This window comes from Crocuta crocuta, unplaced genomic scaffold (genome assembly GCF_008692635.1).
Source record: "Crocuta crocuta isolate KB4526 unplaced genomic scaffold, BGI_CrCroc_1.0 scaffold246, whole genome shotgun sequence".
Classification (NCBI taxonomy): Eukaryota; Metazoa; Chordata; class Mammalia; order Carnivora; family Hyaenidae; genus Crocuta; species Crocuta crocuta.
The window spans coordinates 6184263-6209202 of NW_027531902.1; the positions used below are offsets into that span (position 1 = coordinate 6184263).

At 44.2% G+C, this 24940-nt stretch overlaps 2 protein-coding genes across 6 annotated transcripts in view; one reads left to right on the plus strand and one right to left on the minus strand.

Annotated features, from left to right (window-relative positions):
- ITSN2 (intersectin 2) overlaps window positions 1-4582 on the plus strand; it is a 142493-nt gene extending 137911 nt beyond the window's left edge. For all 5 annotated transcript variants that reach the window (XM_077774070.1, XM_077774072.1, XM_077774071.1 and 2 more), the window contains 3 exons: window positions 2518-2601; window positions 3050-3223; window positions 3674-4582. In XM_077774070.1, coding sequence (XP_077630196.1) covers window positions 2518-2601; window positions 3050-3223; window positions 3674-3831 — 416 coding nt within the window. In that variant the 3' untranslated portion in view covers window positions 3832-4582. The remainder of the gene's footprint in view (window positions 1-2517; window positions 2602-3049; window positions 3224-3673) is intronic.
- FAM228A (family with sequence similarity 228 member A) lies at window positions 2536-23973 on the minus strand. The gene is given in 10 exon segments (XM_077774122.1): window positions 2536-2587; window positions 7228-7298; window positions 8080-8284; window positions 8386-8513; window positions 8516-8544; window positions 15077-15212; window positions 15337-15424; window positions 21120-21188; window positions 23882-23901; window positions 23904-23973. Coding segments are annotated over 8 exon segments (726 nt in total). The 3' UTR covers window positions 2536-2587; window positions 7228-7298; window positions 8080-8098.
- Window positions 23974-24940: the final 967 nt, after the last annotated feature.

Genomic DNA, 24940 nt, shown 5'->3' on the forward strand with positions numbered 1-24940 from the left:
GAGGGGGAGGGGGGAGGGGGGTGGGTTCCACCCTCAGGACGCAAGCTGCTGCTCCTGCAGGGCGGAGCTGCAAGGGACAGCCTAGAGGAACAGACTTGCTGTGGGATCAGACAGCAGGAACTAGCAGGACCTGCTTGGCAGCTCCTGTCCTTGGGGCCTCCCCGAGTCCCCTGCCCACTACACAGACAGGGTCACCCAGGCCAGCCCCGGGACCTCCCTTCTGCCTGTGGTGAAGGAAGAGGGTCCTTTCCACAACCAAGCCCACTTCTGCTTGGTCCATTTTGCTTCATCCAACTTCCCTTCTCTGGCCTGTTTCCCATCAGCTCTGCTCCTCCCCTCCCACCCCGGCCTCTGCCCCAGCCCTCCTCCTCATCCACCGTCCTCCCTCCCTCGATGCCAGGTCCTGGACCTCAATGCCCTCCTCATCACCAGCCCTTCACCGCCACCCCCATTCTCATTCCGTGCAGAGGGCTCTCTCACTCGGCACCAATGACCTGACCCACTGCTTGACTCACTTTGCCCCCTGCACCCAATGGCAGGAAGTCCAGGCTCCTCCTCCCCCTTGTTCCTGAAGCTCACCATTGCCCAAGCCTCTCTGTCCCCCTTCCCCATCAGTTTCATGAAAATCGTGCTGGGCTGCTTCCCCGAGCCCACGCTCCAGACACACTTCGACGTCTCCCCGCCCCCGGCGGGCCTCACACCACGGCATCACCTGAGCAGCTCTGCAGACGGCAGCACTGCCCTTGCCACCCAGGCTGGAAGCGCGCCCTCAGCTCTCCTGCTTCTCTAGTCAGAGGCCAAGTCCCACCCCATTCTCTTCCCGTGTCTTGGGCCTTTCCCAGTGGCACAGACCTTCCCTCCAGTCTCCACTCAGGCACGAGGCCCCCCGTCACCTTCATTTCCAAAGTATTCTTTCTACAGGGCTGACCCTCCCTGCTGAAGCATCTTCCCCATTGCCTCCCAAATCAAGGACAAATCCTCACCCCGGACCCAGGGCCCATCCCCAGTGTCACCTGTTCCCCAGCCCCGTTTCCTCCCTCTGCCTCGCCTGCCTGTACCACTGCCTGATTGAACAAACCACCTCTCAGCCCCCCTCCCATGCCCCCCACCCAGGCCTTCCCTGTCCAGTCCTCCCTCCTTTCTGGCTGCTAGAGCTGCAGCTCTTTATGTTTTTTTATTCAGGTTTCCCTTATTTTGTTATAGACTCCTGAAAGGTATGTGTCAATTAGCTTTTGCTGATTGAATCTTATTTTAATCTTGCTATTAAAAAATCAATGACTGAATGATTTGGAAAGCATATAGTGATCTCTTAATTGGTAAAGATAAAAATCAAGAGTTTTTGTTAGTTTTGCTTAACATCAGTATCTATACATATTGTTATGCATTTTCTATATGTTCAATTCTTTAGACATTTATTGATTACTTACTCTGTGCCCAAGCCCTGTGCTAGTCTTAACCAGGCCTTCCAAGATACATAAGGAGAACTTATTTGTCTTTAAGAGGAACTGAGTATAGGTGCCACACTGAAGAGTTGGCACAAACAAGGGGAAGGGTGAGGGGGGTTTCTCCTAAGTTCTACTTGCCCTAAGTTTTAAAAAATCAATAGCTCACCAAGCAGCCTTTTTAAACCCATGAGGGCAACACCTGCTTAACTAACTTCATATTTACCAATCTGAGTTCACAGACCCATTTTCCTCCATATGAAAAGGGTTTTGAGTATATCCCCAAATAGAATAAGGTCTTAAGTGAAACTGCTTTATAAGCTGAAGTGTTTACATGTAATTGGAATGATGATGGGTGGCAAATCGACTTTTGGTACCTGCTGGTTAATTTTTTACCTTGCCACTCATAGGCTGTGTGACATGGGCAGGTTACGGTCTTTTCTAAGCCTAAATTCTCCCATATGTACAGATGGTAGTTATAAAGAGCTACCATGTAGCATAATTGTACAATTTACAGAATAAAACTTTTGTAGCGGTCTAGCACATGTGCCTAACACAAAGTAAGTATCCAATAAATGTTAGCTGCTTTTAAGTGCTGAATGGATATAATGTATTATTTTATTAATATTACCATTTGCTAGCCAATTGAGTGTTTATTAATGCAAGGCTGAATAAACAATACACACTCTGCAGCAGCCTCTCCTGACAGAGGAGACGGATAGGGCATGGAATTTCAGAACCAGCAGGCTGCAGGAGCTCCTACGCTGAGGTTAATGGATGTGCAGAGTGGGGCAGGGAGGGGGGAGGGACATGTGAGATTGGACGTGCATCTTCAGGGCTGGGTGGAATGAAGCCAAGCAGAGATGGTGGACAGGTACTCCATTGGGTGACATGCCCTGGGCAAAGCCACACAGCAGCCAGATGCTGGTCTGCCAGGCCCAGTGCAGTGGCCGGTGACACTGGGGAGTGTCAGGATTGGTTAGAAGGACAGACTGTACCCACAGTTCAGTATCCTCTGTGCACTACCTGCATTCTCAGAGAAGAAATTGACATCACTTGTCTTCCTCTTTTGTAGCTCGCTCTCAAAAGACTTCAGGCATCGGGCGTCTGATGGTGCATGTCATCGAAGCTACAGAATTAAAAGCCTGTAAACCAAATGGTAAATGCTTCTTTCATTCAACATATGTGGTAATTGCCCTATTCTTTGCTGATGACTCTTGTAAACATTGAATGGGACACTTAAAAAATCAGTGTTTCCAGTGCCACTAAAATGGTTATTGGACCAATATTATCCTCATTATGTCTTCCTAATAAGTACCAGTGACTCTTTCCTCAGTGCTTCTGAGTAGAAATCGCACGGACACATGTCCAGGCTCGTGGGGAGCATTGGGGGCGCTGGAGCAACATGGGTGCCCCCAAGTTAATGAAGCTATCAGCACTGGGGATATGGAGACCACAAGGCAGTTCTGGGCCCTCAATCAGTGCCCCTGCTGTCATGGTTTACAGAGAAGCATCCATTTGGATCCTGCTTCTGCTCATGACAAGGTCCTGTTGTCATTTATTTTATGTACACATGCCACATGTGTCTTTGGTTTGTTTTTGTTCAGGAAAGAGCAATCCATACTGTGAAATCAGCATGGGCTCCCAGAGCTATACCACCAGAACCCTCCAGGACACACTCAATCCCAAGTGGAATTTTAACTGCCAGTTCTTTATTAAGGACCTTTACCAGGATGTGCTGTGTCTCACCATGTTTGACAGAGATCAGTTCTCACCAGATGGTAAAGTATAACTCAACCAGGGAATCTGAATACTCTAGAATTTGGGGTCTAGATCCAGGGTACTCAGCTTTATTTTTCCCTGTGATACCTAAGGAAAATGACACCATAGGCACCTGCAGTTCATGTGGGAAGTGGGTCGGGGGTCTTCTCAGGGGAAAGGGTGGTCTGTGGCCTGTGTCAGTCACAGACACCAGTCACTCGCTACATACACAACAGAAACACTGCTCCCAGAACCTACTGAATAGGTGAGACGTGTTTTGACTGAAGGAACTTGGATTCCAGGAAGGCAGGTTCCCTCCCATGGACCTCTCTCGCTGGGCGTGCATCCATGCAGTTATCAGACAGCTACTAACCAAAAGAAGTTAACTGTTCTGGATTTGAAAGTCTAATGTTTTCAGACACTCCTCCTTATAAAGAAGTAGCTTTGACTCTCACATGTCTATTCTCCAGATTTCCTGGGTCGCACTGAAGTTCCAGTGGCAAAAATTCGCACAGAACAGGAAAGCAAAGGCCCCACAACCCGCCGGCTGCTGCTGCACGAGGTCCCCACCGGGGAAGTCTGGGTCCGCTTTGACCTGCAGCTTTTTGAGCAAAAAACTCTCCTGTAGGGGCCTCAGGGATCTGCCCAAAAGGCTGGGGCTAGAGACGGACGGTGCTGCCTCTGGGCTAAAGGAGCATCACATGGCTTCATCCATCACAGGCCACGCGTGCCGGGCCCGGCCCTCTATTTTATTGCACACTAAATTGCTAGCAATCTATGCAAACATGATCTTTCCTAGAAATAAACCAAACCCACAGCACAGTGCCTTGTATTAGTGTTAACATGTTTGGCTGTGTTTAGATGCCAAGGTTTCCATTTTCAGGGCTAAAACAAGTATTATGTGGAAATGAGGCATCAGAACAGCAGACATTACCACTCGGTTGAATGTGTCCAGTGTGGGTGGTTTTGGTGATGCTGTAACCATTCCATGCCATGTGACCTCTGCGGGGTCACAGCCACTCAGGAGGTGAAGGATCGGGAAGAAAACGCTATAGCCTCAGCGCGGGAACAGCCTGATACTGAAGTAGGTCTACACGTGCACTGAATGAAAACAGAAACTTGATCGTTTTATTCCTGATTAGATTTTATCATCTCTGCTGAGACAATATAGTTTGAAATCTAAAGGGGAAAGCTTGATTTACTTTAAATACTGTGAACTCTAATGAGGTGGAAAATATTTTTCAACTTTAATTTTCTGAAGTATAAATTATTTATGTAAATCCCTTGTTTTTGCATATTTCATAGGACATGCATCTTTAAGCTTTATCATTGCCAATATGTACAGAAAGAGAATAAAAAATATAAGTTTATGAATGTAACTTCTTTTAAAGCTTGACTGATTTACTTTCAACCTGAAAGGCTCTTGGAAGTTAAGTTCAAGGGTTGCTCGTATTGAAACCAAATTTCCTTTCTGCGACAGTGACAAAAACCAAGGACAGAGTGCAGAGTGGGGGTTGCCTAGGAGACCCTGGAGCCTCAGCACTTGCTCCATGACTCTGGTAAATTGACCCACGGTCTCTGGGGCGTGGTGTCGTTGATGGCTAGACTGCTGAGCTCTATGGGAGTGACACCACATCCTTTTGAGTCCTTTCTGCCTACCTGGTTGAGCAGGAACCTCAGAGGTAACTTCGGAGTCAAGAAAATACACAGGCATTAAGCATCTCCAGCAGGCCTTCGGCCTCCAACTCCAGAAGCAGCTGTCTCTCCCTGGCCCCTGTCCTGTCAGACCCGCATCCACACCTATCAGAACTGCTGGTTTGGGCTCTGGATTTTGTGGTGTGAGATTTGTTTTGAACACTGATAAAAATCAGGTCTTACCCACTAAATCCCTGGGTTAATGAGTGCACCTGGAAAAAGATCTGTTTTTAGAAGGAACCACGCAGGCTGTAGGAGCCTTGATTCTCAGGGAGCACGTCTCAGGGAGCTGGAAGAACAGGAAAGATCCAAATGTCCCTCCACCTGTTTCTGTCTAAACATAATCACTGGGCAAAGAAGGGATGGAAAACATAACTCAGAATAATCAAGTAAAAAAAATATCTGTCATTCTGTTTACTAATCCTGAATACTTGTTTGTTAAAATGTAGTTATAAAATATGGCCCACTCAACATCTGAAACCAAAACAACTGAATATATTAGTTAAGGGAAAGTTTGGCTGGTCAGGCACAAGCCTCACTGAGCAAATTGCCGATCTTCTATAGGGTCTAGAAGGCAAGTATGAGTCAATGTCCAACAAATCTGCCTCTGACTGACTGAGTTCCAAAGCCTAAGATAGTCTCTGATGGGTCAAGGCCAGTTTAAAACCAGTTGTGGGCTTACTTGTGACCCAAGCTATAGAATATTCCTTTTCCCAGGACAGCAGGGACCTGAATTCTCCCTGGGATGAACTGTGGCTACTGCCATTTCTCCATGCGTACATCTGTCAGGATTCGTTTCAGATTTAGGACAGAGGAGCCTGCAGGATGTGAGTCAGACTTCTACAAAACTTCAGAGGACATTCAATGTCAGTGCTCCCCGCAACTCGTCACCCACTTTGACCTTGGACCACAGCTCTGCCCCTTCAAAAATGAAGTTCTCTCCTGACTGAAACGTGAGCCTAATTTTCTGAAGGATGAGGGAGGAAGGTGTGCCCTTAGACTCCTTGCATCCCCTGGGGAAGGACTGAGCAGACATGCGGGATGCCCAGCAAGCCACCACCAACCCCTCAAACCCCCAGTGCTCTTCTGGATCAGGGTTCTGTGGCACACCAGCAGGATAACCACTCTCTGAAAGGGACCCAAATCCTGAGCAGTCTGACTGATGTGACCGAGTCTGAGTGGGGTGGGGAAGGAGTGTGCTCTGGTGATCAGATATCTGTGCTTTGGCACCAGATAGTCTAGACTAAGAACAAGACCACCACAACTTTCAACTGTGCAGCTGACATTGAACAAGTTACTCACCCCCTCTCCAGGCTTCATGTAAGGGGAGATAATACTATTATCTTGCTGTGAAAACTTTTACATGAATATAAAATACCTCGTGCAGTTCCAGGGCACCCTAGGTGGCTCAGTCAGTTAAGCATCCAACTCTTGATTTCAGCTCATGTTGTCTTCTCACAGTCCGTGAGTTCAAGCCCCGCATCAGGCTCTTTGCTGACAGCACAGAGCCTGCTTAGGATTCTCTCTCCATCCCTCTCTCAGCCCCTCCTCTGCTAGCACTCTCTCTCTCAAAATAAATAAACTTAAAAAACATTTTTTTAATAAAAAATATCTCACATAGTTCCTAGTTCACAACAGGAGCTCAATAAACAGTAACTATTATTATTTGGTTATTTCTTGCAACATCTTACACTTCTGGAGAGAGAAAACATGTCGCCAGCATTTTAACTGTTGCAAGATATGAGAAAGTAAAGCTCAGTGAAGCTTTACTGCCATGGCCTCCTTACAGATGGCACAGTTCCCAGCAGCCAAGCCCAAACCCCAGCTGCAGGGAGGCTGGGTGCTGCCCCAGGACATTTGCTGTCATCACTCTGCTTTCCACGGGCTGGGACCCCCACCTGTGCTGGCCTTCCCCAGCCACCCAGGATCGTGGCCTGTGCTGTCTGGCCCCTTGAACCTGTGAACAGAAGGGAAGCACCGAGTGTAGGGCAGGGAAGAGGGGCTGATGGGCAGAGAGGACAGCCCGGTGGATCCCACCTGACACTCCACCCCTCCTGCCTTAGCTCAGACCTTCCAGGCAGCCCTCTCCTCACCACTCCCCTACTTTTTCGTTTCTGCAACTCTCAGCCAAGGTTTCCCAGGCCTTTGGTCTCCACACGGTACTGACCTCTCTATGGTAGGGCGGAGGTGACTAGCTGTCCACAGAGCACCTGCTCTCCCTGCCACTGTGCTCAGAGCAACAGAGGCTGCTGCTCCTAGCACCCTCCCCCCTGCAGTTAGGGACAGCCATGTCCTCCCCGGTGGAACATGTGAGACCTGGCCCACTTACACGCCCAGAGAGAACTCCTCCATGACCTCTTCCCTTTGCAGGTTCCTCAAGGCAAACTTGGAAGCCAGGCACTGAAGATGACAAAGGTTCCATGAGCCAAACCCATGAAAGAGGGACAGCCTGCCACCCTGCTGACCCTCCCTGTTCTGGTACATGAGCGAGAAACTTCTGTTGTATGTAAACCAGACTCCATTGTTTGGCTCTCTTGTGACAGCAGTGAGGCTACCCTTCCAGAAGGGCAGAGCTGACTACAGTCCCATCCAGAAAGAAAGAAACTTCCATTCTTCCATTCAGGAGAATGCGTTTCTCTCTGAGAGACTGGGGAAAAACAATGGGATTGGTTGGGACCTGGATTAACAAACTATCTGAAAAGATTTTCATGCTCTGTGCAGTGGAGGCAAGAGTGGGGTGGCCGGTGAACACACAGATGCGCTGCGCTCCAGACACCCGCAAGCCCTTACAACTCCCAAGCACCTGAAAGCTTTAGGATATGGGACGTGGGAGAGGAGAGGATGGAAGGGAAGAGCGAGCAAGAGCTATACATGTGTCCAATCAGATGGTGAGCTCTGGGTAAGAAATCTGTGCATGGAAAATGCTTGCATATAAAACAACTTTTATGATTAATAAATAAATAACTTTTATATATCAAAACCATCATTTGGCCTAATTTTCCTTTTAATATAAATTTCATTTCAGAAGATTCCCACCTATTGTGGCTGCATAAGGCGAACAGGTTTTGTTTTGGTCTGGTGTGGATGTATGAATGGTAGGGAAATGGCAGAGGAGCAAAAACTCCAGGAAAACCTGAGGAAATCTTAGAGGGCAGAATCCTACGACCAGGATTTCTCTCACCTCGTGAGGATGATACAATCTATCCTCCAAAGCAGCGTCCAGGGTCCTTTTCTGAGTTTCCCAACCCCAGGCTCCCCGCCACGGGGTGCAGCAGCACTGAGCCAAGAGGCAACCCCACCATTTCCTGTGCATGGAGTAAATCACATTCTTCGGCAACCTCTTTTCCACTCCCTTCTTCGCCTCCCGCCTCTGTGCCCTGGGGAACCTGTGTGACAAAGAAGGATGTGTCAATGGCTCAGATTCCAGAATCAACGCCTGTCATCATGTGCACATTGCAACTTGTGCCGCCCCAGCCCTGCTACCCACCAGATCTCCTCTGCTCAGCACACAATGCCTCTCATCCCTTCCGTTCTCCTGGCTGAGCTTTGAGGAATGAAACTGCCTTTCAAAAACGGTCTGACTTAGGTCAGTAGTCTTATTCTCTTCATCAGATATTTATTTTCTGAACAGATAAGTTTCTCAGGACTGCAAAGAAAAACAGAAAAATGTATCTCAACTCTATACAAACAGAATTGAATTATTCAATAATCATCTGAAAATTAAGTTAGCAAACTCCTACTTCATGAAAAGGAAGAAATGAGTAGACATCACCTCGTGGCTGTCCATGTATCAGTCAGCCCCACCCACACCTCTGCTGGCACAACCATTAGGTATGCAGTGAGTCATGTGACCCTTCTCTAGCTGCGGCTGAGGTACCTGGTCCAGAGCCTCAACCCCTAGAGTTGTAAGTGGGACAGGGCGCTTCCAAGCAGTCTTGCACTGCTCAAACCAGAAACTCAGGCAGGCCTGGGGCATCCATTTTCCAGCACATGCATAAGAAAGCAAAGAAAGCCAGTGTGCAGAGAAAGAAAGGAAGCAGGTTCACAAAGAAGCTCTGGTGAAAGCCGCATAGTCCCAAAGAGGAAAGGACATGGCTTCTGGCCCCTTAAGCAGCCTAGCTGTCCTCCTGACTGCTATGGTCTGAATGTCTGTGTCCCCCCATAATTCATATCTTGACACCTAAACCCCAATGTGATGGTACTAGGATGTGGGGTTTGGGGGAGGTGATTAGGTCATGAGGACAGAGCCCTCATGAATAAGATCAGTGCCCCTATCAAAGAGACCCTAGAAAGCTCCCTCACCCCTCCCAACATGTGAGAACACAGCAAGAAGGTGCCATCTAAGAACCAGAAAGTGGGTCCTCACCAGATACCAAATCTGCCACTACCTTGATCTTGGACTTCTCAGCCTCCACAACTGTGAGAAATAAATTTCTGTTGCTTATAAGCCCCCCAACCTCTGGTATTCTGTTATAGCAGCCAAACAGACTGAAACACTGACATGGCTTCTGTAACAGACCAGTGTTTTCTAACCTACCTAGGCTCCTTCCTCCCTTTTTTTAGCTTGGGGATTCTGCTTTTTGTAATCACACTGTCTCTGACACAGCTACCTTGTCTTTAAGTCCTTTTCCTACTTTCTGAGCAGGCATGCAGAGGCACCTCCAGGTTGTGGCCTCCCGGAGTTTCCGGGACCGCACCCATTCCTGCCCTGGGAAGCCCAGACCTGTCAGGGAGAGTTTTCTCCTTCATCCCTCCATTCATTTCTGCATCCGTTCCTCTGTTCCTTCTTTCCTCCCTCCCGCCCTCCTTCCTTCCCTCCCTTCCTCTCACAAGGATTTACTCATCCTCTACTGAATTCCAGCGAAGCGCTGGGAACACCAGTATAATAAGACACAGTCCCTGCCCTCAAGGGACTTAGTGGGGTGAGAAAAAGCAGATAGAGGATGTAGTGGTATACACCATACAATAATTCCCTCTCTTGCCTGGACTGTGATGGCCAGCAACAAAACAGGAACAAAGGCATGAAACAACATGGCAAGTCAAGCAGTTATAACTGTGCTGACTTGACCCAGATATTTTTGTAGTTTATTTCAATTTCTTTCCCTTAAGAGAAAGGTGTTTTTTGTTTTTTTGTTTTTTGTTTTTTTTTTAGATGAAGCCAGGAAGGGTGACAGAGACCAGAAAGGGTGACAGAGCCCAGAAAGCACCTTACATGCTATGTTAAGAGTCTGGACTTTATTGTAAGGGTTAAGGGAAGCTACTGAAGGGTTTTCAATTGGAGAAGGTTGATCACTTCGAAGAGATTCCTGCAGCTGCTAGGTGGAGAATTCACTGGAGGACACCAGATTCAAGGGGCAGAATACCATTTAAGGAGCTGAGAAGCTACAAAGGGGGGATGAGGAAATAAAGCAAAATAAAGCCTTTGTCTTGCTGGAAGATAGGAAGTTATATAATTGTTGATGTCTAAATGAAAATATTTGTTAAAATTTATAAAGAAGCCAAGAAATAAAACATAAAACTTCTAAATAAGGAGAAACAGAAAGTAGCATTGTTCACTCTAGTAGAACTCCAGATGAGAGATAAAAAGGAAATATCAGGGTGCCTGGGTGGCTCAGATGGTTAAGCATCCGAGTCCAGCTCAGATCATGATCTCATAGTTCATGGGTTCAAGCCCCGCATTAGACTCTATGCTGACAGCTCAGAGCTTGGAGCCTGCTTCAGATTCTGTGTCTCTATCTCTCTCTGCCCCTTCTCTGCTCTCTCTCTCAAATAAATAAAAACAATTTTTTTAAAAAAGGAAAATGTCAAGAGAGCATGACAGGACTTCTGTTTTATATAGGATTTAGAAGTTTGCACAGGCCACCACTCCTGCTGCAGCAACTAGAAAACTGGAATTTAAAAAATTTGTAATTTTAAAGTCTTTGGAAATTTTCAGAGAGAAGAAGTCTCTTTCAGAATGAGCTGGCAATCTCTATTTTCTCCACTGGGGGAATTTGCCAACCTCAGGTAGCAGGGTATATACTGATTTCTCCATGGTCTTAGCATTTCTTTGATGGATTTTTTTCTCCTAGGCCTGGTTGTGATCTTTGCAGGTGGATAGTTAACATTGTTCTCAACTCCCTCCTAGTGGTGGGGAAGATAGCAGTGCATTGGGATAGGGTCCCCAGTAGAGGATAGAGACATTCCAGGCCCTGATTCCAGATAGCTTTCCCCAAAACCTACCTGAAAAAGAACCCCAAAAAAATGCTAGAACCATAAAAATAAAACAACTGAAAATAACTCACTGGTAGGTTTAACAAGAGAATATTAGATACAACTAAAGAGAAATTAGTAAAATATCTAGAATCAAATATAAAGTAACAGAAAATGGAAAATACTCCAAAAAAATGGTAAGAGGCAGTGAGGATGCAGTGAGATAGTGAGGAAATCTAAACTATATTTAACTGGAGTACCAGAAAAAGAAGAGAGAGAATATGGCACAGGTAATAATCAAAGAGAAAATGAGACCTTCCCAGGACTGATTAAAGACATCAATTTACAGGTACAAGATGACCTATGAATTCCAAGTAGGAAAGTTAAAAAGAAATCCGTAAAACTACAGAAAATCAGACAATAAGAAAAATCTAAAAGCCTCCAGAGAAAAAGACAATTTTCTTCAAAGTGTCAACAGGGAGGCCAGCAGCTCAGTTCTCAACTGAAAGAGTGAAAGACAATGGGATAGGAGGAAGGGGAAGATGGCAGTGGAGTAGGATGCTAGGCTCACCTCGTCTCACAAATGCAATTAGACAACTATCAAATCATCCTAAATACCCCAAAAATTGACCTGAAGACTGGCAGAACAAACTCCACAAGTAAAGGCAGAGAAGAGGCCACATCAAAGAAAGTAGGAAATGCAGAGACACAGTCTGGGAGAGAAATAGATCATTGCCAGTGAGAAGGGAGCCACGGTAGTAGAGAAGGATGAGAGCCAGACTAACAAGGGAGCCCACAGGGGTAAAATGAATCCTCATAGTAATTGGCTTAGAAAGCAGGAGTGGCCAAATTTCATGAGTTCTTGCACCCAGTGGGGCTTAAAGCCTGGAGTTCTAAAGGTCAGTGTTCTTGGCTCTGGGAAAGCTCAAAGGACATCAGAAGTGCTCTTGGAGAGAAGGCAGGGCAAACAACTTGCAGATATACAACATGGAAACAGTGATCGTGAGAGCACCTGGGGCACAGAGTGGGGAGATCAGTTGCTCATCTCTGGGTGTGTCCCCGAGAAGCAGCATTCACAGAGAGACCCCTCCAGGAACCAAGGAACTGGCAGGTGCCATTTCCCTCCCCTACCCCTCAGCAAAAGCACAGAGCCACCTGGAACCAGCACAGCACCAATACTCACTACCTAACTTCCTTACACCAACCTCTACCCCACGCAGTGCCCCAGTGGAACTGCCCTTTTTAAAATCACACTTGCCTCAGTCCCAGTGAAACAGGCCTCCCTTCCCCAGAAGATGGGCCCACATCTCTGCCCACACCACATTTCCTGCCCTGGGAGTTTTGCAGAGCCTCAGTTCCAGGGACAGTGGTGACAGGGCTCACACACGATGGAATGAACAGCAGGCTGGAAGAAGCGGAAGAATGAATTAATGACCTAGAAGACAGAGTACTGGAAAGTAATCAAGCTAAACAAAAGAGAGAAAAAAGAATTTATGCAAAATGAGAACAGACTTAGGGAACTCAGTGACTCAGTCAAATGTAATAACACTCATATAATAGGAATCCCACAAGAAGAAGAGAAAGAAAATGGGGCATAAATTTTGAAGAAATAATAGCTGAAAACTTACTTAATCTAGGGAAGGAAACATCTAATCCAAGAAGTGCAGAGAACCGCCCAAGAAAATCAACAAAAGAATATCCAAGACATAATTAAGATGGTAAAATATAGTAATAAAAAGAATTAAAAGCAGTAATATAAAAAAGATAGTTACATACAAAGGAAACCCCAAAGGCTTATCAGTGAATTTTTCAGCAGGAACTTTCCAAACCATAAAGGAATGGTAGGATATACTTAAAGTGCTGAATGGGGAAAACCTGTAGCCAAGAATATTCTCTCTAGCAAGACTAGAGGGACAGATCAAGAGTTTCCCAGACAAACAAAAACTAAAGGAGTTCGTGACCACTGAACCAGCCCAGCAAGAAATATTAAAGGGAACTCTGAGTGGAAAGACCAAAAGTGACAGAATGAAGGCAGGAAACACAAACCCAGTAAACATGAATATTTTTGTCAAGGAATTCACAAAATAAAAGGATGTAAAATATGACACCATATACCTAAAACATGGGGAGGAGACAAACTATTCCAAAACTTGATAAGGAAAGAAAATTTACAAATTCATTCTATTACACCAGCATTACCCTGATATCAAAACAAGATAAAGACATCACACACACACACACACACACACACACACACACAGAACTATAGGCCAATATCTCTGATTAATGTAGATGTGAAATCCTCAACAAAATATTAGCAAACCGAATTCAGCAATTCACTGAAAAAATTATTCGCTGCAATCAAGTGGAGTATATTCCTGACATACAGATTGCCAACAGATATGCAAAAGTGTTCATCAACATTTATCATCAGGGAAATGCAAATCAAAATTACAATGAGATACCACCTCAGACCTGTCATAATGGCTAAAATCAACAACACATGAAACAACAGGTAGTGGCAGGGAGGTGGGGAAAGGAAAACCCTCTTACACTGTTGGTGGGAATGCAAACTGGTGTACCACTGTGGAAAACAGGATGGAGGTCCCCAAAAAGTTAAGAAGAGAACCATTCTGTGATCCAGCAATTGCACTACTGGGTATTTACCTAAAGAATACAAAAACACTAATTCAATGGGATATATGCATGCCTGTATTTATAGCAGCATTAATTACAATAGCCAAGATATGGAAGCAGACCAAGTGTCCATTGATAGATAAAAACAGATAAAGAAGATGTGGTATATACATACATACATACAATGGAATCATTCAACCATAAAAAAGAATGAAATCTTTCCATTTGCAACAACATGGATGGCCCTAGAGAATTTAATGCTAAGTGAAATAAGTCAGTGAAAGACAAATACCTTATGTTTTCACTCATATGTGGAGTTTAAAAAACAAAATAAATGAGCAATTGGGGGGAAAGAGAGACAAACCAAGAAACAGACTTTTAAAAAAAAAAAAAGCAGGAAACATTTTTTTTTTTTAAGAGACAGCAATAGAAAGCACAAGCGGGGAAGAGAGGCAAAGGGAAAGAGAATCTTAAGCAGGCTCCATGCTCAGCGTGGAGTTCAACAAAGGGCTCAATCCCACAACCCTGGGATCATGAAATCAAGAACTGGACAAAATCAAGAAACTGAGCTGAAATCAAAACTGGGCGCTCAGATGACTGAACCACCCAGACACCCCCAAACTCTAAACTATAGAGAACTGATACTTACCAGAGGAGAGGTGGGTTAGAGGATGGGTTAAATAGGTAATGAAGATTCAGGAGCCCAGTTGTTGGGATGAGAACTGGGTGATTAAAATACTTATTAAAAAAAATAAAATAAAAAGTCTGTGGGAAAAAATCTTTAAAGTAATTAAGACAGGAAGAAGAAAAATAAATAAATCTGCTATTAGTAACACTCACTGGGAAATGTGGTTAGTGTACTGGGACCAGCTTTTAAAAGTGGCTGTTATCCTACAGGTATGAATGGATTTTCTTATCAAGCTCCTGCATGTTGATTAAAACTATCTTATGGGGAGGGGCACCTGGGTGGCTCAGTCAGTTAAGCATCCAACTTCAGCTCACGTCATGATCTCATGGTTCATGAGTTTGAGCCCTACATCGGGCTCTCTGCTGTCAGCAGAGATCCTGCTTTGGACCTTCTGTCCCCCTCTCTCTCTGCCCCTACCCTGCTCATTCTCTCTCTACCTCTCTCTCAAAATACATAAATAAAAACTTTTTAAAAATTGCCAACCTAATATTCTTAATCCTGTGAAAACATCCTTAAGGGATAAAGGTAAAAATCTGGAAAAGGCCATAGCTATACTGTGCTATTCTAACCACATGATATTCTGTAAAAGGCAAAACAATGGAGACAGTACAAGAATCCGTTCATTAGTTAGTGCACACTTACCTCCGTTTACTATGCATTTTACTTCTCACATCTCACAGAGGCTTTATGCCACTCTTTTGGAATAACATCATGTAGAGTAAAAGTGAAATGGGGCAATGTGGCATAAAGCCTGGTCTTCTCTAGGTCTTTACATTCTTTCAAAATATGTCGTTTTCCTACAGGAAGATTAAAAAAAAATCTAAATTGATACTCTTAATGTCATCTTCAGTCACTTTTCTGGTAGGAAATCACCCAACAATTAGAAGTCTCTAAAAATAAAGTCCAGTGATCACAAAGTACCTGTCTTATATTGAAAAACAGCTCTCTTCTCTTCATCCATCTCTTGCCGTCTTCTAAACAGGGAATCACAAAATGATAGCACCATAACCTTCAAGAAAAATAACTTTGAGGACCCAAGTGCAGTTTGTATCAAGCTAAATCTGTCCAAAGCATTCAAGTACGGTCTTACACCAAAGACTAAGGACCCATGAATAATGTCACCCCATGTAGCCGGGAAAGGGTAAAGGCTATCTGTCTCACATTAGGACATTTCACTGAGCCATAAGTGGGTGACTAGACGGAGGGTCCCCCAATAGAAGTGGCACACCCCATCAAGACTTCTACTGCATCAGTGCACCAGTCAATAACATGTGCTGATGCCACCGCGTGCAGCCTCCCACAGTAAATTCCTATCCTCAAGAACCTCTCTGTTTAGAACAGAAAGTCATACACAGTGACAATCTAGTCACGAGGTATCAGCTCGGGATGCTTTTCCTAAAGCTGAGGAGCACAAGGCAGTGCTCCTCAGTGGCCTGAGAGTAAGAGTGCTCCTGGGAGAGCTGACCACCAGTCTGTAAGGGTCTGTGAGAACAGGAGGGCAGGTACACCTCAGTGTGGGTGAGTGTCGAGAGGCTGGGGTGCAGAGGTTGTGGACAGAGGTGGTTTTCTCCTCCCCATTCCTGATTATGGGCTTTAGACTAGAAACCATTTTCCCCTTCTTTACTTTCCCCCGTACATCTGGCCCAATGCTGGTCCCCAAAGTATGTATGAGGCAAACAGTTACTGAATAAGCAAGGCAGCAAAATGACTGACCAACACCATACTAGCGAGCCTCCCAGAGCCAAAGGAACCTTCCTATCTTCCTAACAGTCATCTGCCTTGGTTTTCTGGGAGAAGCAAAACCAACCACTTCTCTCCTCAGAGCCACATAGGTATTTTTAAGTGACTTTTCCTACACAGGAGTAAAAAACCTGAATCTACATCTCAAACTTTTAACTCCATTATTGGCAAGTTTAAAACGTGAACACTCATTACAGGCCCAACTACTGTTCTCTGGTCAGCACTTCCTGCATCTCCTCCTTCCACCTTCCACAGAGAAGAGCGCTGCCTCTCGGGCCATTGCTCCCTGCACTACTTCTGTGACACTTGTCACACCCCACTGCACTTGCTGCCCAGGTCTTCCTTTCCCTCCAGGGCTTCCAGTTTGCTAATGGTGAATGGAGGAATGAATGCATAGAAACATTATCTCACACACATGTAAATTTCCCCATGGGTGAAATTACTTTGGGTTCCTAATCTAAAACTCAGAGGAAATGCTTTTATGGATGTTTTCACGAATACAGGATAACCAGAAGACTTCTAAAATGGCTGGTTTTCCCCAACCCCAGAGCTTCAAGAGTGAATGAATGAACGAAAGAAACTTACTTACCTTTACATAATTTGGGTCCTTTTTTGTCATATAAAAAAGTATTGTATACTTCAGGATAACAATTTCCAAATACAATTTCCTTTAGAAAAAAAAAAAATTACACCTAAGAGCAAACCACCATATACAAGTGTGTTTTGCAAGATTCAAAAAAGCCAAATGCTTTATTCTGTTTTTACAGAAAATCAGAGTCAAAGGGTTAGAAGAAACCGAACTCAGAGGTAGTTTAGACCGCAGTGACAGCCCACCACCTTCTGGGAGAAGCAAGCATCAAGCTTTAGTCTGAACTCATCAACTAGCCTTAGTCTGAGGACTTTTTGCTCGGCCAGCCAGGAATTCTTTTGCTCATTCTAACCACCAGTTTGTCCTTAGACGGGGTTGACATCTGCCTTGGCACTGCCACGGGGAGACACTAGTATTCTACCTCGAAAGAACACAGTATTTATCTACCCATCACCCACCTGGCACTCTTTTAAATGTTTAAACTTTTTCATCCCCACTCCTGTCATTTCTTCCTCAGACTAAATAACCCATATTTCTTCCCACTTCTCCTCCCATGAGGTGTTGTCAAGCCTCCAACCTCTTCTAAAGTTTCTGCAATTGGTGAAGTTTGCCTCCACAGTGTGAATCGGGAGTGACAAGATAGCAACAGGGTGGACTTTGATGCTTCCCACTCCAAGCACCGCCTCCCTGAATACGAACCTAAGAGCCCAGAGGTTTTCTCAGAAGTCAACTCCCATAGTCAACTCCCATTGAATTTACTGTCATTTAAAACCACTCCAAGGGCGCCTGGGTGTCTCAGTTGGTTGAGCCTCTGACTTCAGCTCAGGTCATGATCTCACAGTTTGTGAGCTCAAGCCCCACGTTGGGCTCCATGCTGACAGCTAGGGCCTGGAGCCTGCTTCAGATTCTGTGTCTCCCTCTCTCTCTCTCTCTCTCTCTGCCCCTTTCCCTGCTCGCATTCTGTCTCGCTTGCTCTTTCTCAAAATAAACATTAAAAAAAACTTTTGAAACCACTCTGACTTCAACACATGACTTTTCTAAGGTGTGGCTTCTCCATCCTGTACTTGTACAATCACATTTCTGGGCACAACTGTAAGCCTGTGCACCTTGGTTTCAAAGGGTCCTGGATTTGACACTGAGCCCTGCCTCTTAGAGTGCTTAGGAAGAAGTATTTAATGTTCATATCCAGAAATTTTGCTCAGCAAATCAATACTCTAACATTCCAGGCAAACTACTCTAGATCTCCAGTAAATACCTGGAAATTTAGGCAGACCTAAATTCCAAAAGAGGTACTGACCTCAAAATTAAAACAGAAAAATCTTCTAAAGAAGCAGCAAAGTGTTATTCTTTTATAAAACCAAATTGAAGAATAGTATGTAGAAAGCTGTGGTCCCTACACCTAATGGTTGGCTGACTCAATAGCATAGAAACCCTTTCTCCCTTACCCTCTTCCTACTCAAGAGATCGGAAAGCTCTCTTTCCTGGCCCTGCCTCTAGCTAGGACTTGCAATGTGACCCAGTTATGGCCAAGGGGACCTAAGGGGAAATCTGCTAGGAGCTTCTAGAGACTTTTTTTTTTAATGTTTTTTTATTTATTTCTAGGAGAGAGAGAGAGAGACAGCGTGAGCAGGGGAGGGTCAGAGAGAGAGGGAATCCCAGACTGAAACAGGCTCCACGCTCTGAGCTGGCAGTCAGCACAGAGCCCGACGCGGGGCTCGAACCCACGAACCGCGAGATCATGACCTAAGCGAAAGTCGGACGCTTAACCGACTAAGCCACCCAGGCGCCCCTTCTAGAGACTCTTTTTGCTTCCAGATCAAAGGATCAGATATAAGAAAAGGGAACCCTGGCACCATTCCTTACCGCTTCTTCCTGCCTTGAGCATAGACCTAACACCTGAAGCTGTAAGTAACCAAATGTGCTTACAAATATAAGAGTGATGAGGAAAAACCAAAAATATTAAGGATAGCAGAAAAGAACTATAGGAAAAAACCTGGGTGATTAATGACATTGCTACACTGACAGAACCTACCATGAGACACCTATCCATCAATTTCTCATTAAGTAAACATAAATGTCCTTATGATTTAAGGTACTGCTATTATCTTTACATTTGCTTAAAAGCATTCCTGATAAATCTAGTTCCAGATGAATACTTGTATTCCCTCCTTCTGAAACTCCAGGTTTAAAAATGTACAATTCCATGAATTCATCTTAAATACAAAAATGTCAGGACCGCTTGCATCATAACCAGTGAAAATGTTGGCCCAGCTCTTTAAAGTATACTTTATTAAGAAAAAAGAAAAGAGGGGCGCCTGGGTGGCTTAGTCAGTTAAGCGTCTGACTTTCGCTTAGGTCATGATCTCGTGGTTCGTGGGTTCGAGCCCCGCATCAGGCTTTGTGCTGACTGCCAGCTCGGAGCCTGGAGCCTGTTTCAGAGTCCGTGATTCCCTCTCTCTCTGACCCTCCCCTGCTCACGCTGTCTCTCTCTCTCTCTCCTAGAAATAAATAAAAACATTAAAAAAAGAAAAGAATTCTCAGTACCCTTTTATTTGTGTGCTTTAGAATACATTCAAGATTCTTCTTGTTTCATTTTCTCCAACCCTCCATATGAAATTACATTTTCTGCAATTCTCTGCTGGAGAGGCTCTGCAACATTTTCAATCCATTTTTTATGTAACATCTCTNTCCTCCCCTGCTCACGCTGTCTCTCTCTCTCTCTCAGAAATAAATAAAACATTAAAAAAAGAAAAGAAAAAAGAAAAGCATTCTCAGTACCCTTTTATTTGTGTGCTTTAGAATACATTCAAGATTCTTCTTGTTTCATTTTCTCCAACCCTCCATATGAAATTACATTTTCTGCAATTCTCTGCTGGAGAGGCTCTGCAACATTTTCAATCCATTTTTTATGTAACATCTCTTTTCTTCTTTCCTTAAAAATATCCAGATGCTGAAAATACATATCCAGTCTCTAACGAAATGATACAAACAAGGAAAACAAATTGTTAAGGTTTCTATTTATTGTCATTTGAATAAGGGGGAGAAACACTTGTTCCCAATTTTAAACTCTCAACACATTTGGGTTGCAAGGTCCTAGCGTAAGATAATTGAAGAACACAATAAAGTTCAGGAGGAGAACATGAGAGCATGGAGCAGGAAGAACCCATGAAAGGTTCTAAAGCAGAAGTGTGCCTGTAGGTTAAATGACATTCAAACCATTTCTAACTCATGAAACTCCTTTTTTTTTTTAAAAGGATTTCAAAGCATTCCTGTCACCCACTGCACACCTCTAGCCTTTATCATCAGTAAAGTCTGTGACAAAACTGGTGGAGTAGAAAGAGTGCTAGACTTGCTCCTCTGTCTGAATCTATAGGAGGGTAATCCCACCTACCTCTTTTTTTTTCTTTTTTATGTTTATTTTATTTTTGAGAGAGAGAGAGACAGAGACAGAGACAGAGACAGAGCACAAGCAGGAGGAGGGGCAGGGAGAGGGAGACACAGGATCCGAAGCAGGCTCCAGGCTCTGCACTGTCAGCACAGTGCACTACAGCACAACTTGTAGTTGTGGTAAGGCTTGAATTTACCAATGGTGAGATTATGACCTGAGGCGAAGTTAGCGCTCAACTGACTGAGCCACCCAGGCACCCCCCTCTTTTTTTTTTTTCAAGTTTATTTTTTTATTTGGAGAGAGACAGAGACAGTGGAAGTGGGGAAGGGGCAGAGAGAGAAGAGATAGAGAATCCCAAGCACCCTGCATGCTGTTAGCATGGAGCCCAACATGGGGCTCAAACCCATGAGATCATGACCTGAGCCAAAACCCAGAGTCAGACGCTTAACCAACAGAGCCCTCCAGGAGACCCCCACCTACCTCTTTTTGATGCTTAAATGAAAATATACATGAACGTCCTTTATAAATTACAATACAAACATTAAAGTACCACTGTAACACCAAATTTCAATCTCATTAAAATGCAAACTCTTATTAATATCATAGTGACTCTCAGTAGTAATTGGTCATTACCCTCAAATACGATTTCTGGTGGTTTTATGTATCCCCATTTCAATGGGGGCGAGAACATATAAGAAAGAGGTAAATTTTAGTCAGAAAGAATTTCTATTCAGTACCAGAACAAAGAAGGGGAGCTGTTAGAACAATCTCTCAGATCCTTTAAGGGCAGATCTAGGAATCCAGGCTACTTAGTGATCCTGCAAGGAGGTGGTGCAATCTCAGATATGTTGTATAAACAAATCAGAGATTCATTCTCCCAGCAAAATGAATCTCTGTGACACAGTGACATCCTCTTAGCCATGTTGCACTGCACCACTCTTGCTTACCTAGAAAATGCTTAGAATCCAGTCTGTAGCCAACTCTTACCTTGGCAATGTCATTTTCTCTAAATAACACTGCATGTACAGCCTCATCAATGTCTTCTCTAGCTAACACCTAAAATTACAGAATTAAATATTAGGATGTAAATCTTAAAGAAACAACCAGAATGACAAAATTCATTGTATTTTACCAATAGTTTTACTGTAAATCTACTGCCTATACTTCAAAGAATATTTTGTAACTTTTTATTAAGGAAAATTTTTTAAATTTAAATTTTAGTTAACATACAGTGTGACATTGGTTTCATTAGAATTCAGTGATTCACCTCTTACATACAACACCCAGTGCTCAGCACAAATGTGCCCCTTAGTACCCATTACCCATCTGGCCCATCTCCCACCCACCTCCCTCCATCAACATATAGTTTGTTCTCTACCATCAAGAGTCTCTCGGGGCGCCTGGGCGGCTCAGTAGGTTAAGTGTCCAACTTTGGCTCAGGTCATGATCTCGCGGTTCATGGATTCCAGCCCTGCGTCCGGCTGTGTGCTGACAGCTAGCTCTAAGCCTGGAGCCTGTTTCAGATTCTGTGTCTCCCTCTCTCTCTGACCCTCCCCTGCTCACACTGTCTCTCTCTCTCCCTCTCTCAGAAATAAACATTTAAAAAAAAAAGTCTCTTGTGGTTTGTTTCCCTCTCTTCTCTCCCTTTCCCTCACATATGTTCATCTGTTTTGTTTCTTAAATTCCATATAAGAGATCATATGGCATTTGTCTCTGATTTATTTTGCTTAGCATAAAATGCTCTAGCTCCATCCATATGATTGCAAATAGCAGGATTTTATTCTTTTTGATGGATGAGTAATATTCCAATGTGTATACATACCACATCTTCTTTATCTGTTCATCAGTCAATAGACATTTGGACTCTCTCCGTATTTTGGCTATTGTTGATGAATGCTGCTATAAACACTGGGTGCATGTATCCTTCAAATCTGTATTTTTGTATCTTTTCAGTAAATACCTAATAGTATAATTGCTGGATCATGGGTGATGTTCTATTTTTAGTTTCCTGAGCAACCTCCGTATTGTTCTCCAGAGTGGCTGAACCAGTTTGCATTCCCACCAACAGTTTCAGAGGGTTCCCCTTTGTCTGCTTCATTGCCAACAGCTGTTGTTTCCTGTGTTATTAAGGGAAATTTTCAAACATGATTCTCTGTGAACCCAGGTTCAGGAATTATCACCTTAGGGCTTTTCATCCGGATCGCTATGAACTGATCTTCCAGCTTTATGCTTATAGGACTGAGGAGGAACAAATGAAAGGCAATAAAAGTCCAGTATCTGGAAGAGAAATTCTATTACCTAGAATGAGTGTAAAATGATACAGGTTGGGGCGCTGGGTGGCTCAGTCAGTTAAGTGTCTGACTTCAGCTCAGGTCACGATCTTGTAGTTTGTGGGTTCAAGCCCCGCATCTGTGCTGTCAGCACAGAGCCTGGAGCCTGCTTCAGATTCTGTGTCTCCCCCTCTTTCCACTCCCATGCTCATGCTCAGTCTCTGTCTCTCAATAATAAATGTTTAAAAAAAAATTTTAATGATACAGGTTCTTAAAACTATGTTTTTCAATCTCTGGCTCTTCTTTCAGCTCTGCCACAGTGAATGCATCAAAACAAACTAGACCCCAAACTCAGATAACAAATCTGTGAATAATAGAAGTCTCAAAAAAGAAGAGTTGTATTTATACCCATATATATAACAGCATCACATGAAATCTAAAATAATATTCAGACATCTCTTCAGGTCTTCAAAATAAAACTGTCTTGTTAATGTAAGCAGAATCTTGCTTTGACTCCTTCTTAGACTCATTTTGAGACAGCAATTGAAAAATCATGTAAAACAATTAAATGTTTTCCCCTGATACTATACACCTAGAATAAATCAATCTATTTATTTGGAGAAGTATAAACATCTACTTTGACAAACATCTTGGAAAATCACATTGTGGGGGGAAGAGGGGTACAAAGGATCTGAAGCAGGCTCTAGCCTGATAGCAGTGAGCCTGATGTGGGGCTCAAACTCACAAACCGTGAGATCATGACCGGCACCTGAAGTCAACCGACGGAGCCACCCAGATGCCCCAAATCACGTTTTTTAAAAACCTATCCTATTAACATTATCAGCAAATATTATAATATTGATCATATGTCTGATTTTCAAACTACTTTTTGTTTAAGGAAATACTTTTTGTCTTCAGTAAAACTCCTTCATGATTTTGCCAGAAATTATAAGGAAGATGTTAATGATTTTTGGCAGCATTTTTGAAACGCACAGCTTTTTGTGAGTTAGCGCGCACGCACACACACGTTAAAGATCTCAACCACTTTTACTGCTACCACTGCAAAAAGGAGCAAAATGAAGGACTACTCCAAGAACTTTTCTTTACAGTGAGGCAAATTATAGGCTCATGTAAAATAATGACACTTTCTTTGTGAGGAAATCATCGCTTTTACCAGAATCAACTTGCAAGTGTAGACCTGGCCTCTCCACCAGCCGAGCTCGGGGACTGGGGACTGCAACCGTACCCGCCCACCATGCCCCCGGTCAGTGCCCTGAACCTCCAGCGGGTGACAGCAGGCGCACTCGAACCATTCTTGGTCAAATCTGGTCCTGGATCATTCCCATTCAGTGAATTCCTTCCAGTGCCTCGCTTCTACAAGGCACTGTTCGAGTTCTAGGGAATCCAACCTAAGAAAAAATAGTTCTCAAGGGATTTATGTCCCATCGCCAAAATAACGGCCCCAAATGCCACGTTTACCTCCATTAAAGCAACGGATCAGGCTCTGGCCATTCTTTTAATTTTTCTGGCCTGAAATGTTCACCATAGGTGGACGCTTTCTTGGAAGCCATAGATAATAGGATCCCTGAGGGGAAACAGTAAATTGAAGAGATTGAGTAAGGCACAAAGCAGTTTGAATCCTGGCTCTGGCTAGTGGTAGAGTCCCGAAGTAAAACAAACAAAAACGAAATCCTCAGCAACCCCAAGACTCAATTTCAAAAGAGGTGGTTATGCCTCCCCTACGTATGCCGCGGGGTTGCCCACCCAGCCTGGGGCTCCATGGTGGTGAGCTCACTGACCGTGAGCTCACTGACCGAAACGCGGGACAGCGACTCCAGACCCCCCCACCCCCTCCCCTGGCAGCTAACCACTACCAGATGGAGTATTGCAAGGGGAAAAGGGAACGTCCTTTTAAAAACAAACTTTTAAGCACTGGGTTGAAACCGGAAGCTCCACTTCACTCAATGCCCTCACCCTTTTCTTGTGACCGCAGGAGACCCCAAGGATGGGGGGAGGTCAGGGAGGAGGAGGACCCCCACCCCCACCCGAGAGGCCACGCCCACACACGTGGGGCCTTCAACTGCCCAACCAACACCACCCTATGTTTTGATTGGTTTCAAATGAACTGACCTCTTGTAAACTGATACTACAGAGAACATAGTTTATCTGTATGATCTAGGGCTACAATTAGAAGAGGAATGATTTTTAGTGTCCCCTTTGCCTAAGAAAAACAAAATTCTGCTCTCCTGTGTCCTAGGTCTTACTGTGTCCTCCCGAGACTAGGAGTCAGACTCAACAGGAACCAGAGGGTGAGAGACAGAATCAAAAATCACCAAGTGTATAATCATACTCAAATTTTTAAAATTTTCTAAAAACTGTTAGAAAACCTGGGGAGAATATGTGGCAATGGATTTTAAGGGTGCATGACCAAAGGGAGCACACCTACCTTGATTTTGGGAAAGACCAAGTGAATTAATAGAGGCATTTAGTAAGGTAGCTATCATTTTTAAAAATTTATTTATTTTATGAGAGAGAGAG